The following is a 16,074-nucleotide window of genomic DNA, read 5'->3' as shown; positions in this document are numbered from 1 at the left end:
TGATATTAAGTACTTTATTGGAGTGCTGACAAAATCCAGGAAGCTAAGTTCATGAGGCATGGAAAGACGTTGCTGTGGAGCTTGTTTTGACTTCTCTCCATGAATATACTGTTGACACAGAGAATAAGATTCTTCATGTTCTATTTCAGGACTTGACTTCTCCTTCCGAACAAGAAAATAAAGAAGCTGTAAATGTCTCATCGCCCTTGAGTGGGTCTTCGAATGCCACTCGGAAACCAGCACGAGAGGGCAGAGCGCGGCACCCTGAAGAGTGAAGGACGTGGCGAGCTGTCAGCTCCTCACAGAATCCTTCTTTTCTGGGACCGCTGTTCTCTATGTATTATTAATCTGTATATATATTTAACTCCAGCTATTAGTCCGCCTCTTCCAGCCACCGAGCCATTTGCAAAGGAGAGGAGAGGCAGACAAGGGTTGCTATTATTAGGCATCCCTGTGTGTGATGAAGGTGGAGACAATTAAATAACACCGCTTTGCTTCTTTGAAAATGACAGAGAGATTGTTTGGGGTGGACAACTCAGGGCTGGTTAACATAACCCTTCGCCTCAGGAAGGTAAAACAATAGAGATACATTTTTGAAGTACTTAATTAAGCCTTCAGCAAGGAGGGTGGGAAAATTACAGACCCATAAAAACCTTCCAATTCCAGGCAAGAGTAAATTTTCTCTGCAGCACTCTGTCACCGCTCATTTACAGCGACATCTTGACAACACCTCATATTTCCACCAGGCTTTTACATAATCTCTAGGCAGGGACAGAAGGGTGAGGAACAGAGAGAATGGGGACAAAATTTGGACCTCCCACACTGTCACTTCCTTTCATTTTTTCCCCATTAGAGCGGAGGCTGAAGGGTGGCATTTTAAGATTATTTCGTTAAAAGGCTGCGCCGGTAATAACTGACACAGCAAGAGGAGCGCTGTGAACAGCGGCGGGCGCTCTGGGGCTCACTGTGCCCAAGGATGAGCGGGACTCAGTCGTAATGGAAGCTCTTCAGCGTTCCTCCCCCAAACCGCTTTCGATCAGGAAAGCCTGGAATCTGTGGGCCAGAAACACAATCCCAGTTAGGTCTGAAGCAGGAAGAGCTCAAATGCCAATGGCCTTTTACATCTTTTCTCTGCTGTTCCTTAAAGAAACTGCTCTCTGAGCCTTTTACTCACAAAACCACTGATCCTTAAAGAAGTACACTGTAATGTGGAAAAGATACACCAACGACTTGGTAATGGTGCTCTCTGGATTCGAGTCACACTGGACTCTGGGCATTGTGGCACGAGGGTAACCTTCCAAAGTCTGAAAGGCGTGGTTTACTTCTACTATTTGAGCATGGAACCTTGACCCTGGCTTCCCTGGATGGCTTAGCTCCTCATTTCCCCTCTTTTACTATTTGAGCATGGACCTTGACCCTGGTTTCCCCGGATGGCTTAGCTCCTCATTTCCCCTCTTTTCCGGTGTCCCTCTGTTGCATTTAACAGGAGATACAGAAATATCCGTCTCAGAGCCAGAATCAACTCCATGACAGTGAGTTGGGGTTTGGCTGCTGCTTTCAAAAGGAGCTCTGGGAGAGCCACCAGCAAGGGCTCGGCTGCGAATGGAAGGCTGGAGGTTTGAACCCACAGCAGTTCCCCATGAGAAAGACGGGATGACCTTTAAGCAAGAGCCCACTTAAACAGTTAGGTGCTGTTGAGTTGATTCTGACCCATAGCAACCCTGTCAGAGAGGGTAGACCAGCCCCGGGGGGGCTTCCGAAGATTTCTGGAAGCAGACTGTCACATCTTGCTCCCACTCAGTAGGGAATGAGTTCTGAGTGCTGGCCTTTTGGTTAACTGCCAAGGGCCTAACCACTGCACCACCCAAAGGGCTTCCTCCCCCTTCTAAAACCACTTCTGTAAATCACTCCTCACCCAATTTACAACCCGATTGTACCAAGAAATGAGAGATACCAACCTGATTACCTTCTCTTAAAAAGTATCTCTTTTCTATGACCTGTGAGAAACAGAAAAAGGGCTCAGTAGACAGACCTACCTGGAAAAAGGGGTACCAGGAATGGCTAACAAGGGAACGAACAGGCTTACATTCAAATTAATCGTCTTTTGAATATTTCTACATGTTAACCAGTAAACCAATGAGATCAGGGTTATGGGAGTGTTCCCAGTAAGGTCTGCTTTGCTCCAAAATACATTAATGAGATTAAAAAAACCAAGAAACAACCCCAAGTAATCAGCTGCAATCAATGATATAAGGTCCCGTGCAGTTCCTGGTATATGGCAGCAGCAGGCAGCCCCAAAGGTAAAGAGCACCAGGCACCAAAAAGATTAAGATGAAAGCAAAGCTCGTTCCTATGACAGTGCTAGCCATTCCTTACAAAAGGTACCTTGTAATACAGAGCACTGCCGCGTCCCTCCAGTAAACCCAATGGTAAATTCTGGGAAGGCAGATGGCCCCAGACTAAAAATAGGCAACTACTTTTTATTCAAATCTCTATGGACTTAATTTGCACCCTAAATTCAGTAGTTTTAGAATTGTCTGGATTTGGTCAGTAGGAGAAGTAAGTTAAAGCAGTAGACGTACCTGTGCAAACCTATATACTACTATTGAAAATCCCCTCTTCAAAACATGAGCACACACACACACAGATATGAGTTCAAGAGCACCATGTTTTTAGACGATGAAACACATTTGAAAAAAACCAGCTCACCTAATCCTCACTTACTATCTCTTTATCTTACATTTCACATTAATTACAACAGTGAAAAAGCCTCCTGTACAACTATTTTGCCTAATAGTGATGTACAGCTGGCAGTAACAAACACCGAGGTATGAGCTGAGAATAAGCTGTGGTGGCTCGGGACGTGTCCACCTGGTTGGGCCCTGATTCTCAGTGGGTTGGCAGCTTTATACGGTGCTGTAATTTGGCAATTACAGACTGATGAGATTCAGCAGTTTGGCAACAACGTCATCATCCTCCATTTTCCCATACTGCTGATTTTCACACGATCACCCGGTCTTTGGAACCCAACCATGTACATAAGTGACATAGAGTGCGATTCTGTCCAATAGTTTGAGAAACAACAATGGTTTCAAGGGCAGGATTAGTATCTTTAAATAGACCTGCTGTAATAAGAAAAGTTAATCAGAGAAGAATACAAATTAGTTGGAAATTATCACGATGTCACTCAAATGGTATAACGTGAAGAATTGCTTTGAATGAGAGCTGTATTTTCTTCCAACTTACTGTGTGTGGCTACAGGGCCAAATCACCTGCAGACTTTTTATGTTAGAGACTATGGCTAGGCTACTTTTAGCCATGAGAGATTCAGGGGAAAGTTCCACTCAACAGCTTCTGAGTGGAAATGGTATTTCTGTCTGACTCCCTTCCCTCTCCATGATAAGAAAGGGAAATCCGCTCCTTATAGAAAGGGGAGAACCTACAAGCAGCTACACGAACATGGAGAAGGCCTCCCTTTTGAAAAGACATCTAAAATCAACGAAGCTCTGGAAGAGGTGATGCACAGAAACTCAACTTAGCTCTCACGCCCTTGGTTTCAGGCCACCCCTTCAGTCAGGAGGTCCGCCCAAACTCCTATTTCACATTCTGGTCTTGTGAGCCATGCAATGAAAGTGACCTTTCCGTGCTCCCACCACAACCTGCCTTTCTCTTACTAACTCTTGCTCCTTCATTAAAGTCAACCAACTTCCGCTTTAAAAAAACAACAGACCCAAAGTCCTGGCAGACCACTTGAGTCCTATGGATCTACTACAGCCCCTTCTCTCATTGGGCTATAATTTATTGTATCTTATTTTTTAACTACAAATTAAGAGCTTATTAAAACACTTAAATAACAGACTGGCATCTCTACATGTACGACGCAGACTGGGCTATGAGCTGCTACTCTTACAGAAGAGAAGGTTGTAGCAGATGGGACCATGGAAGTTTCGGAATTTGAACTTTGAAAATAAATGGCGAGGAAACCTGCTCCTTATAGTGCTTCCTGACGTTAAAAAATTATTAGAAAATGGTAATATTTGTATTGGGGCATTGGGAGAGGCTGCCAGTCACCCAGTCTAGGTGCTCCAACTGCTCTTTGAACTGAGGGACCAGTCTCTTGGCCCACTTGTAACCTATATGCCACCTACCCATTGTGAAGTTCAGCAATGCAGCACAATTCTCCCAGTGGTGCTATTGCACCCTGTGGGGAGTAGGGTTTATCTTATGTTGACAAATAGGACCAAGCTCACTGCCATTAAGTCAATGCCAACTCAGAGTGGCCCTCTAGGATGGAGCAAGGTTGTGACTCTGGATGGGAAGAGACAGCCTCATCTTTCTCCCGTAGAGCAGCTGATGGGTGTCACGTGCTGGCTTTACGGGGAGCAGCCCAACAAACTCACCCTACTAGGCCGCCCGGGCCCCTTGGCATATAGGAAAAGGAGGCCAAATTAGTAAGGAGAAACATCATTCAGAAACCAGAACTACGAGGAGGGTGCAGTTTTCCTTGGGAGGCTATACATCAAAGGAAATAGAGAAGAGGTTCATCTTTTCCAACATTATATACAGAATTCAATCTCCTTTATTCAATGTCAATACTTGGCGAACAACAATACTACGTGCAATGTAGCCACATGGCTTTGAGAGGGAAAGACAAACAGTGAGCTATTTATCGGCATGTTGAGTCATGCTGTGTTTCTATTCCAGCTCAGGGCACGGGGATGGCAACCAAGTCAGTCGGAGGGATCAAGCGTACAAAGCCATGGTAACACGTAGGTGGAGAATGGTTTCTGGGAGAGCAAGAAGAACTCAGGGCTTTCCCTAAGCAGAATTTCCTCAGTGTAGTGCTTTTGGGGGGTGAAGAGGTATAAAACCAACTAGAAAATAATAGGCAATGTTTATGGTTCTCATAAGAGAATTCATTTAACTGAAATTGTTTTTGTCTAGTCGCTTTTGTACCCTTTGCTGAGGGAACACTGGTGATGTAATCCACACATCAGCAGACCCTGTGCAACTAGACTAACAGACCAGAGGGCAGAACAAGGGGCACTCAGGCCCTGGAGGTCAAGAGGACGGATTAAAGGGACAGAGCATTCTCCCAAAAAGTTCACCTCTCGGAAGACATGAATTTAGTGTGAGATAACTTGACTGAAGCCATTACCTTATCAAAAAACCTACTAAGCTTGACAGCGTTGGAAGAACCAGCTGCTAAGTACCGTGGATTTGTGCAGTCCTAGAAGATAAAACACAGAAACACCCAAACGTTAGGAAATGCAAGCTTGGTAAGTCATTACTCATCACATATTACACAATAAAGTACCAGGCATCATATTCTCATAAAATAAAGAAGTTTAAGTTTTAAGACACGAAGAGGAAAGTGCGAAAGGGAGATGAGGCCACTTGCTTTCTGTCATTTAGGAAACTTTGGAGAAAGCTGAATGGAGGTACTCATCACCTACTAATTGCTAACAGAAGATAAGATTGCTAATGTGTTATTCATGACAAAACCAAAGAGCTAATGGCACCTACGTCATTTCTTCTGGAAGTCGGAACACAGCCATTAAAAACAGGAAGCACTTGGCTTTTTAGTACGAGTTATCCACGAATGCTCAGCTAATTACTCTGCAGTTCATGGGAAAGGAAGACTTTGGAACCTCAGAGAATAAACAGAACAGGCAGCAGGGGTTTTCATTCACAGAATGCAAAGTACCACGGATCTCGGTAGGCCACACAGATACACTGCTTTTGTTAACACAAATTAAATGATACATTACTATTATTTAATAAACAACAACAACAAACTCCTCATGGCCATTGAGCTAATTTTGACTCACATTTGACCATCCAGGACACAGTAGCTTTAACCCTTTGGGTTACCAATATGGTAAAACTTTACAAGAGAGTAGAAAGCTTCATCCTTCTCTCGAAGAGTGGTTGCTGGATTTGAAATGCCGATCTTGTGGCTAGCACCCCAACTCTGAATGCACAATGCCACTAAGGCATTATAACAGAATCTTTTTAAATAGGGAAAAAAATAGATCCTAGAAAAACCAGAGTGGTCTGGCACAGTCACTAAAGCAAAGACCTTGGGCTTAGTACCCCTTCTCCTGGAATCCCAGCATTTCACTGCCTCCGTTTGTCACCACTGACATGATGCATCATGAGACAGAGGATTGTTATCTCAACTGCTAACGATAACCACACTCAGACTAACACGCAGGCACTTTTGCATGGGTGGTACTTATCTTTTAGCTGTAGACCCTGTATGTCCCTTGGGAAACAACTGAAATTAGTTATTTCATACTTATTATGCCTTGAAACCTCTAGACACACATAAGGAGCCTTGGTGGCACTGCGGGTCAAGCTGCAGGTCCACCAGTTGCTCCCTGGGAGCAAGATGAGGCTGGGTACTCCCGTAGACATTTACAGTCTTGGAAACCCTACTGAAGACTTTTACTCTGTCCTATGGGGTTACAATGAGCCAGAAGCCTCCCAAGGGGAGGGGTATGGTTTTTGGTTTTAGACATATGATGCCTCTACAGTGAATTTAGTAACAAGCACCTATTTCAGCCATATACAGTTTCTCAAGGATTGTATTTTTAGTTTTGGTCAGAAATCAGAAATATACTGTGCAAAAACTACAAGTAAAGAGACAATAACAAAATGTTCAAAGGTCATAGAGTACTAGAAAAATCAGGGGTCCTGGAGCCAGTAAGTGTGCTTCTGAAGCACGCCCAATTGGCAGTTTATAATCTCATTTGTCTGCTTGGTTGTTCTTTAAGATGTGGAGTCTAAAAAGCCAAGAGGCTTTTCTAAAGCAAGAATAATTAAGGAATAGTAGCAGTGGTTCTTGTTTGTCACCTTAATGGATTTAATTACTTTGATTCAGGTGTGATTAAAGACAATCATGAAAATGCCCACGACTTACATGAATCATTCAACATAGAGATAGTCGGGGGTCACAGTGGTAAAGGCATTTTCTGACAGGTCAGCATTCAAGGAGGTTGAATGTGACGGTGCCCACTTGGCATTTCACACATGTTGATTCCAAACTGGGTGACCCTTTGGACTAAAACCTCAAAGCCTGACTTTGTGCGTAGAGCTGTTTCCATGAGACGGTAGTGAAAGCTAGGAACACTGTCACGGGATGCAGTGGCCTTGTTTTTCTCCTTTTTGTCAAGTTTGCTACCTTTGACGGGGTCTCACAACTCAATAAAATGGCCTTTTATTGAGTTTCCTTTTTTGTACAAGTTTCCACAAGTTCCAGTTTTCACAGGTTTGACTGTATCTGACTTGCGAAGTCGTCGGTTTGCCTTTACTTATTAATACAAACATGTATTTGTGGAAAATACATACCAAATTAATTTCTTCTGCATTGAAATCCTCAGCTAAGAAAGCAGTCCTGGTTAAAACTTCATGGCGCTTGGTTTCATGAATCTGGTCCAATTTCGTCCCGATTACCAGGAGTGGTATCTGGTTATCAGCAAACTGTTCCCGATCATAATCTCTGTGACAAATCATAATGAAGAGACTCATCTTCCTGATAGAGATGTGTAATAGCAAATGAAACTACAAAACCAAACCCAAACTCACTGCTGCTGAGCCCACTCTGACTCAGAGCAGCCCGACAGGCCAGAGAAGAGCTCGCTGCCTTTGTGGGCTTCTGAGACTGTAAGTGTGCACAGGAACCGAAGGCCTCAGCCTGGTTCCATGGAGCCGCTGGCTGTTTCACACTGCTGACCTTGTCATTGGCAGCCCTACACTACCAGGGTGCCGTCACTGGAACTAGCCTGCATTCTTTTATTCATGATTTTCTGTATCTTGTTCACATGCCATCTATAAGCCTACTTTTCTCCTGATTTCTATCATGTACTCGTTCACTTATAAATACCACCCATTGTGGTCCTACTAGTCACCTAACTAGACAAGATTCATGTCCATGTGTCTTTGACGCCAGCTTGAGCAACTGAATGCTCACCACGTAAAGTAAAGCAGGCAGACTTACTTCCTCCTGTGCTCTCTTAGGCTAACAGCTCAACAATGTTTCCTTGTAAAAGCAGGTAATAGAGTCACACCTTAGTGCAGAGAAACACCACAGCCCAGCGTGACACTTAAGTCCTGTGCCAGTAGGGGAAATGGCCAGCTTGTGGGGTATGCACGGGCTCTGTATCTACCACCTACACTTCTGCTAATTAACAATGAGAAAAATAGATCATGCAGAAAAAAAAATTTGAAATAGGGTGCTTGGGGTGGAAATAAATTGCATATACAAGAAGCACACCAGCCTGTGTGATCATGAGGTGTCGATGGGATCAGGTATCAGGCATCTAAGTCCCAGAACAAAAAAAAATCATACCAATGTGAAGGGGGGGGGGCACAGAGTGGATACCTACAGCCCATCTTTAGACAACTGGACATCCCCGTACAGAAGGGTCACAAGGAAGAGACGAGCCAGTCAGGGTGCAGTATAGCACCGATGAAACATACAACATTCCTCTAGTTCTTTAATGCTTCCTCCCCCAACTATCATGGCCTCAATTCTGTCTTACAAATCTGATTAGACCAGAACATGCACACTGCTACAGATAAGAACTGGAAATCCAGGACAGATAAACCCCTCAGGACCAATAATGAAAATCGATACCAGGAGGGGAAGGGGAAGGTGGGGAGAGAAAGGGGGAATCGATCACAGGGATCAACATATAACCCCTCTCAGGGGGGCATAGAACAGAAAAGTGGGTGGAGGAAGACAGAGGACGATGCAAGATATGAAAATAATAATCTATAATTTATCAGGGGTTCATGAGAGGGGAGGTGGGGGAGGGAGAAAAAATGAGGAGCTGATATCAAGGGCTCAAGTATAAAGAAAATGCTTTGAAAATGAAATGTGTTTGACACAATAGATGAATGTATGGATTGTGATAAGAACTGGGAGATCCCCCAATAAAAGTATTTAATAATAGTAATAAAAATATAGTATGGTTTGGGGAAAGATAAATTCAACAAAGGGAAGGAAGCAATAGAAATTCAAAATGGCTAGTAAAGGGAAGAAACTTTACTAATAGTTGTTGTCCTGACTTTAGAGCTTTGGAAGCCAGGCAATGAGAATCACTTAGGGTTAGTAGCCTTCGGTCATTGGCTATTGCAATCTTTCTTCTTCTACATTCACCCAAAGGGCAGAGTGGGGATATAAACGAAGCGTCTCATTGCTGGAAGGAAAACAGAGCCCTGTGTTGTTGAATTACTTTCAAGTCAACCCTCATTTGAGAAGTAAAAATAGGTTTGGATTTCTGACCTGTCAGAGACTCAATTTACAATAGTCAGCAAGATCTGGTTGCAAACAAGTTATGAGAGAAAATCAATATTGCATAAGCCAATCAATATAACCTAGTTGAGCACAGTGTTTTTCTTCCTTTGATTTTTCCTGTTTGTTTTTTTTTTAGTAGCTAAAGCATGGGGTAAGGGGTAGCTACGCTCAATCTTTATACCCTTTACCATACTCTTACAGATTCTAAGCCACAGTTTGGCCTAGCCACAATACAATTGTTTTGAACTATGGAACAACCTTTCTCATAAATGTATTCTCATTATAGTTATTGCTTCAAAGCCAGTAACAAGGAGAAGGCCTTTTGACTCAAATCTTCTTGCCAACATCAACTCAGCTTCAAAATAATTAATACAAATGCGAGTGGCAGAAAGAAAGGGGAAAATGAAATAAAACTGGTCATCTTTGATAGAAGACCACAGGCATATAGAAGCTTACTATACTAAACTATATTTATGTATGGTTGAAAATTTCCACCAAAAAAACCATTTAACTTGATTCAAGAATCTGTTTGTTAGGGGCCACGGAGTCTGTTCAGACCCACCCTATGCACAACAGAATGAAACACCACGCGGTCTGGCACCATCCTTACCATTGTGCCTCAGCCCGTTGTTGCAGCCACCAAGTCAATCCATCTCATGGAAGGCCTTCCTTTCTCTGTTTTGCTGCCCTCCCCGCCCTTAACCAAGCATGGTGTTCTTCTCCAGGAACTAGTCTCTCCTGATATTATGTCCAAAGTATGTAAGAAGAAGTCTTGCCATCCTTGAATCTAAGAAGCAATCTGTCCTTACTTCTTCCAAGACAGATTTGTTTGTCCTTTTAGCAGTCCATGGTACTTTCGATATTCTTCTCCAGCACCACAGTTCAAATACAGTGATTTTTATTTATTCTTTCTTCAATGTCCAACTTTCACATGCATATGAGGCAATGGAAAATATCCTGGCTTGGGTCAGGTGCACTTTAGTCTTCAAAATAACAAGCTTGTTCTTCAATACTCTAAGGAGCTATTGCATAGCAGATTTATTACCCAATACAATATGTCTTTTGATCTCTTAACTGCTGGTTCCACAAGCATTGATTATGGAGTCAACAAGGCGAAATCTTGACAACTTCAACCTTTTCTCCATTTATCATGATGTTACCTATTGGTCCAGTTGTGAGGATTTTAGTCTTCTTTAAAATGAGTTGTAATCCACATCGAAGGCTGCAATTCTTCAATTTCTTCAGTAAGTGCTTCAAGTCCTCTTCGCTTTCAGCAAGTAAGGTCATGTTATCTGCATATTGCAGGTTGTTAATAAGCCTTCTTTCAATCTCAATGCCACATTCTTTGCATGTAATCCAGATTCTTTGATGATTTGCTCAGCATACAGAGTGAATAAGTATGGGGAGAGGATACAACCCTGACATACACCTTTCCTGATTTTAACCCAGCAAGATTCCCTGTCTTGTTGACACAAATGATTGATCTATGTGCAAGTTTCAAAAGATCATAATGACGTGTTCTGGAATTCCCATTCTTCCCATGATTATCAACAGTTAATTATGATCCAGACAGTCACATGTCTTTGCATAGTCAACAAAACACAAGTGGATATCTTTCTGGTTATTCTCTGCTTTGAGCCAAGATCCATCTGACATCAGCAATGATAGCCCGTACTGCATGTCCTCTTTTTAATCCTGTCTGAACCGCTGAGAGCTCCCTGTCAATGGACTGCTGCAGCGGTTGTTGGATGCCCTTCAGCAAATTTTACTCACATGTGATCTCAATGGTAGTGTTCTATACTTTGAACATTCTGTTGGGTCACCTTCCTTTGGAATGGATACAAATATGAATCTCTTAGAGTGAGTTGGCCAAGGAACTGTCTTCCACATTTCCTGGCATTGAACAGTGAGTGCTTCTAGTGCTTCATTAACTTGTGGAAACATTTCAATGGATATTCTATCAGTTCCTGGAGCCATGTTTTTCGCTAATGTATTCAAGGCAGCTTGAACTTCTTCCTTCAGCACCATTGGCTTTGCTTATATGCTGCCTCCTGAAATGGTTGAATGTCAACAGTTTTTTTTGGAAACTTATATAAAAGGTGACTATTTTTATTACTTACTTATTTATTCTTTAAGTGTTTCTTCATATAAATACAAACACATTTTCTCATTCCACACTATTTTTACACAATAGAAGGCATGCTACATATACATTCTTGGTACCTTAAATTTTTACTCTACCAATATCCTGCGATCTATTTTAGTATGTGGATCTACATGATTAAAAAAAATACTTGAATAGTATTCCATTGTGTGGTTATGCCACTATTTAGTCAACAAATCTTCTGTTGTTAGGCATGACAGTTGTTTCCAATAATTTGCTGTTATAAATAATGCATCAGTGAAGAACAATGTATTAATGTTTTATGCATTTGTAGGTTCATCCATGACAAAAAATTAGGTTGCACAGTGAAGATGCAAATCTATTCATTTTTACCACCGGATGGAATTACTTGACAGCAATAAGGCTATTTTTAGGATCTGCATATACACTCTTGTAATCCTAAATTTAAGATCAATATCTTGAGTAATTAAAATTTTAATATGAAAAAAAATTTAAAGGCTAGGTTATTAAAGATACCAATGATAAAAGGAACCGAGAAAGGAAGCATAAAATACCAACCAGACTTTGAAATAGGAATTTGAAGTTAGTTCTCTTTCTTCCTTAGATTTCCCATGAATCTAACACTAATGAACACACCCTTACACTACACTTGGTTGTCACAAAGCAATTGGATTTCCACGGAATAATCTTTGCTTTCCTTCTTTCTCTTTGAAGAAAATATATCAGACCAAAGACAATTTTTTAAAATACTAGGAAAACAGAAAAAAATCTTTAAAAGCTTTCAATAGAAAATGGAAGATAGGTCTTTGCTCTGGGTGGGATAGAGTATGGAATGCACCAAGCAGCTAAAGTTACACTGAAAAGTTAGTACTACATGCATATTGAGAAAGAACATCAGAGTTCAAAGTACTGCTCAACAAGAAGTGAGTTACCAAGTTTCCCCCCATCCCATATCACTGTCTGCAAACAAAGAATGAAATTTGAAAGTAGACAATGGTGTGGGCAGAAAAAACCCCAGATGTCCTATGATTTGGCTTAAGGAACAGGAAAGAGATCTAGTAGTGTAGTGGGTCAAGTGTTGGTTTGCTAATCTTAAGGCCAGCAGTTTGAAACCACCTGTGGCTCCACAGGTGAAAGATGAGGCTTTCTACTCCCATAAAGATTTGCAATGTTGGAGACCACGGGGGCAGTTTTACTTTGTCCTTTGAGTTGCTATGAGTCAGAACCGGTTTTAATAGCAGAGAGTGAGAATGCTAAGAGAGAGTACAGACATCCAAATTCCCCCCTGCGCGCTTTTCTGAGTTCTTCCTTCTCTTTCTACCTACCTTCTCCTAGAAATTCCATGGTGGTTGTGACAAAGGCCAGAATACATTAAGTGTACTCAGGAGTCAAAACTGAGGAAGAGACACCTTTTCCTTATAAAAAATAATGGAGGCAAGAGAAGGTCACACCACTCTTATTATGCTGCAAGAAATGAACTATTCACATAAAATATTATATCCAGTGAAATATATTTAAGAGATGATAGTACAATAGAGACATTGCCATAGGAAGGAAAACTCATCAGTTTACCTGCTCTGAAAAAAATGGCTGAAGGGAAACATTATTAGAAGAAAACCTGGAACAAGTGAAGGACGAGCAACAGAAATGGTAAATAAAAGAGATTACATGAGGTTTTCAGGGTACATAGATTTAATACATAAGAAATAATATATATTTAGTATACAATTCACATAAGACAACTATAACACAAAAGGGTTAGAGTAAAGGGAATATATATATATATATATATATATATATATATATATATATATATACACATTCTATATTCACCAGAGGTGGTAAAATGATAATTCTAAGTAGATTGTGAAAAGTAAGTATGTATGAGGGGGTACCTCAAAAAAACTTGGGAAAAAACTCCCTTGGGCGGAGCTTTTGTAGTAGGCGTTTTTCCTGCTAGGCGAGCAATGAGCAACTTGCTGAGTTAGTGCACCCAGTGGCATCACTTGGGAAGGTTCTCTCTGGTCACAGTGAATTTCTTCTTAAAACCAGTTTTACTCAAACCTCGTTTTTAGTGATGGCTGAATAAAGAGAATAGTGTTCAGCTGGGAAATTTTGTTTTGCGCTTGGGAAAAATGCCACAGACTGTTGTGATGTTGAACACAGGTTACAAGGACAGCAATATTGGAAAAACTCTAGTGTACAAGTGGTTTTCTCGTTTCACAAAAAGTGAAATGCCAGTTGATGACAAACCTCATTCTGGATGTCCATCAACTTCCCAAACAGATGAAAATGTTGACGTTTAGTGCATTTGAAGTTCGTTCTACCAGGTTAGACTATTACACAAGCTTTCTATGTAGAGATGCTGAGATGGTAGCATAATAGCATGCACCTAAAAAGGCCTGATTTGTGGCATTAGGGGGACGGGGTTTACCACGACGACAATGGACCTGCTCAAGCAGCCATCTCAGTGGGCCAGTTTTGGGCAAAAAACACCATGCCTCTCTTGCCTCATGCACCTTACTCACCTGACCTCTCTCAGTACAACTTCTTTTTGTTTGGCCAAATGTATTATGTTTAATGGAGAGTACTTAGAAGGAGATAAAGTTATTTCTTTAAAAAAATTTGAGAGAGCTTTGGGTGGGATTGTGTGTCTGTTTTTCTTTGGGTACCCTCTTGTAGGTATTGCAATTAGAGCAAAACTCCTAAGTATATATGTATTTCAAAAACATTTGTGGAAAATTCCCTTATCTCTTAATTCCATTTTCCTACAAACGTTTGGAAGCCCTCTTAAGTAGAGGCATATAATAAAATACACAACAGAAAAATGAAAACAAAACAATAAATATACACATTATTAAAAAACAAAGCAGGAGAAAGAAAAAAGAAATAAATAAAAAATAATAAAATAGTAGACTTAACTCTAAACAGATGGATAACGAAAACAGTCTAAACACAGTAATCAAAAAGAGATTATTAGAATGGATTTTTAAAACCTATAAGCAGTTACATGAGAAATTCACTTATATATAGGCTAAAAGGAAATGGATGAAAACATATTCAGTGAGAAAGCTGGAGTTGCTACAGTAAAAGTAAACTTCATAACAAAGACAATTAAAAGGGATGATGAGTGGTATTATATAATGAACAAACCAATTAACCCACAATGGTAATTGAGCTAAACGTGTATGTATCTAAAATCAGATCTCCAAAACACATGAAGTAAAAACTGAGGGGAGAAATAAACATATACACAATTATATTAAGAGATTTCAACACTCCTCTCTCAGTAATCAATATAACAAGTAGCAGAAAATCTATCTGCAAGACTATAGAAGAATTGGACACTACCAACAATCAGCTAGCTCTGATTTTATAAATCATTCCACCTAATAATACCAGAATCCTCCATCTTTTCAAATATTCAAGAAACATATACCAAGATAACTCACATCCTGGTCATGAAACAAACCTGGACAAGTGACAACCCTAACAATAACTGAAATCAACAAAGCATATCCTTAGATCATAAAATTAAGTTAGAAATCAGTAATAGGGCATGAACAGGAACGTATCTAAATACTACAGAGCATATTTCTAAGTAATTCATGAGGAAGTCTCAAGGTATATCAGAAAACAATGAAAACAGATGTAACCATCAAATGATTCCTTGAAAGGAGAAATACAATTGATAAACCTCTAGCAAGACTGAAACAAAAAGAGGAGAATCAAATTATTAATATCACAAATGAAACAAGGAATATCTATAGAACCTGCAAAGGGCAAAAGGATAACAAGAAATATAAGCAACTCTACTCAGAAACATTTAGCAACTTCAATGAAATAGGTCATTTCTGCACAAATCACCCAAGATGAAATAGACAACTTGAAAATTCCTGAATTATTATAAAGTTAAATTTGTAGTTAGAACCTTTAGAAAATGAAATCTTAAGTCCCATATGATTTCACTGGTGAACACTTAAAGAAGAAATACCACCAACCATATACAACCTGCATTACGGGTTACAGGTTGGGCTGAAAATGGAAAGGTCAGCAGTTCAAACCCATTAGCTGCTCCACAGGAGAAAGATGAGGCTTTTTTGCTCCCCAGAGAATTTACAGCCTCAGAAACCCACAGGGGTCATTCAATTCTTAAGGTCACTATAATTTAGAATAGACTCAATGACAATGAGTTTGGATTTTTAATATACAATCTCTTCCAGCAAAAAAAGACACCTTTCCATCTCAATCTATGAGACCAACATTATCCTTATTCCCAAACCAGCAAAAATCAAAACAAAACACCCAACTCCCACAAGAATAGAAAACCAATATCCCTCATGAATATGGACACAAACCGTTCAGAAATGAACACATCAAATCCTACAATAGATGAAATGAGTAATACACCATATCCACATGACCACTTCACTTGATGCACCAAAAGCTTCTGACAAAATTCAGTATTTGTTCACGATAAACCTCAGCAAATAAGGAATACAAGAAAACATTCTCAATTAGATAAAAGGCATCTACAAAAAACAGCTACTACCATGTGCATTAAGGAAAAGGTTGAATGCTTTACTAAGATCCAGATCACTCCTGTTTAACATTAGACTGGGAGTCATAGTGCACCAAGGTCAGA

The 16,074-nt window shown here is 40.5% G+C and overlaps 1 protein-coding gene across 1 annotated transcript in view; it reads right to left on the bottom strand.

Moving 5' to 3' along the window:
- Positions 1-16,074, bottom strand: part of RABL3 (RAB, member of RAS oncogene family like 3) — a 52,951-nt gene continuing 36,877 nt past the window's right edge. The window contains exons 5-8 of the mRNA XM_075556355.1: positions 7,354-7,504; positions 5,159-5,230; positions 1,959-1,997; positions 1-1,053 (exon numbers count right to left, since the gene is read on the bottom strand). Of these exons, the coding sequence (XP_075412470.1) occupies positions 988-1,053; positions 1,959-1,997; positions 5,159-5,230; positions 7,354-7,504 (328 nt within the window). The 3' untranslated portion in view covers positions 1-987. The remainder of the gene's footprint in view (positions 1,054-1,958; positions 1,998-5,158; positions 5,231-7,353; positions 7,505-16,074) is intronic.

The sequence above is a fragment of the Tenrec ecaudatus genome, chromosome 8 (assembly GCF_050624435.1).
Source record: "Tenrec ecaudatus isolate mTenEca1 chromosome 8, mTenEca1.hap1, whole genome shotgun sequence".
NCBI classification, from domain to species: domain Eukaryota; kingdom Metazoa; phylum Chordata; class Mammalia; order Afrosoricida; family Tenrecidae; genus Tenrec; species Tenrec ecaudatus.
Note: the sequence above shows the minus strand (reverse complement) of the source record. Positions and strands in the feature narration are given on the sequence as shown.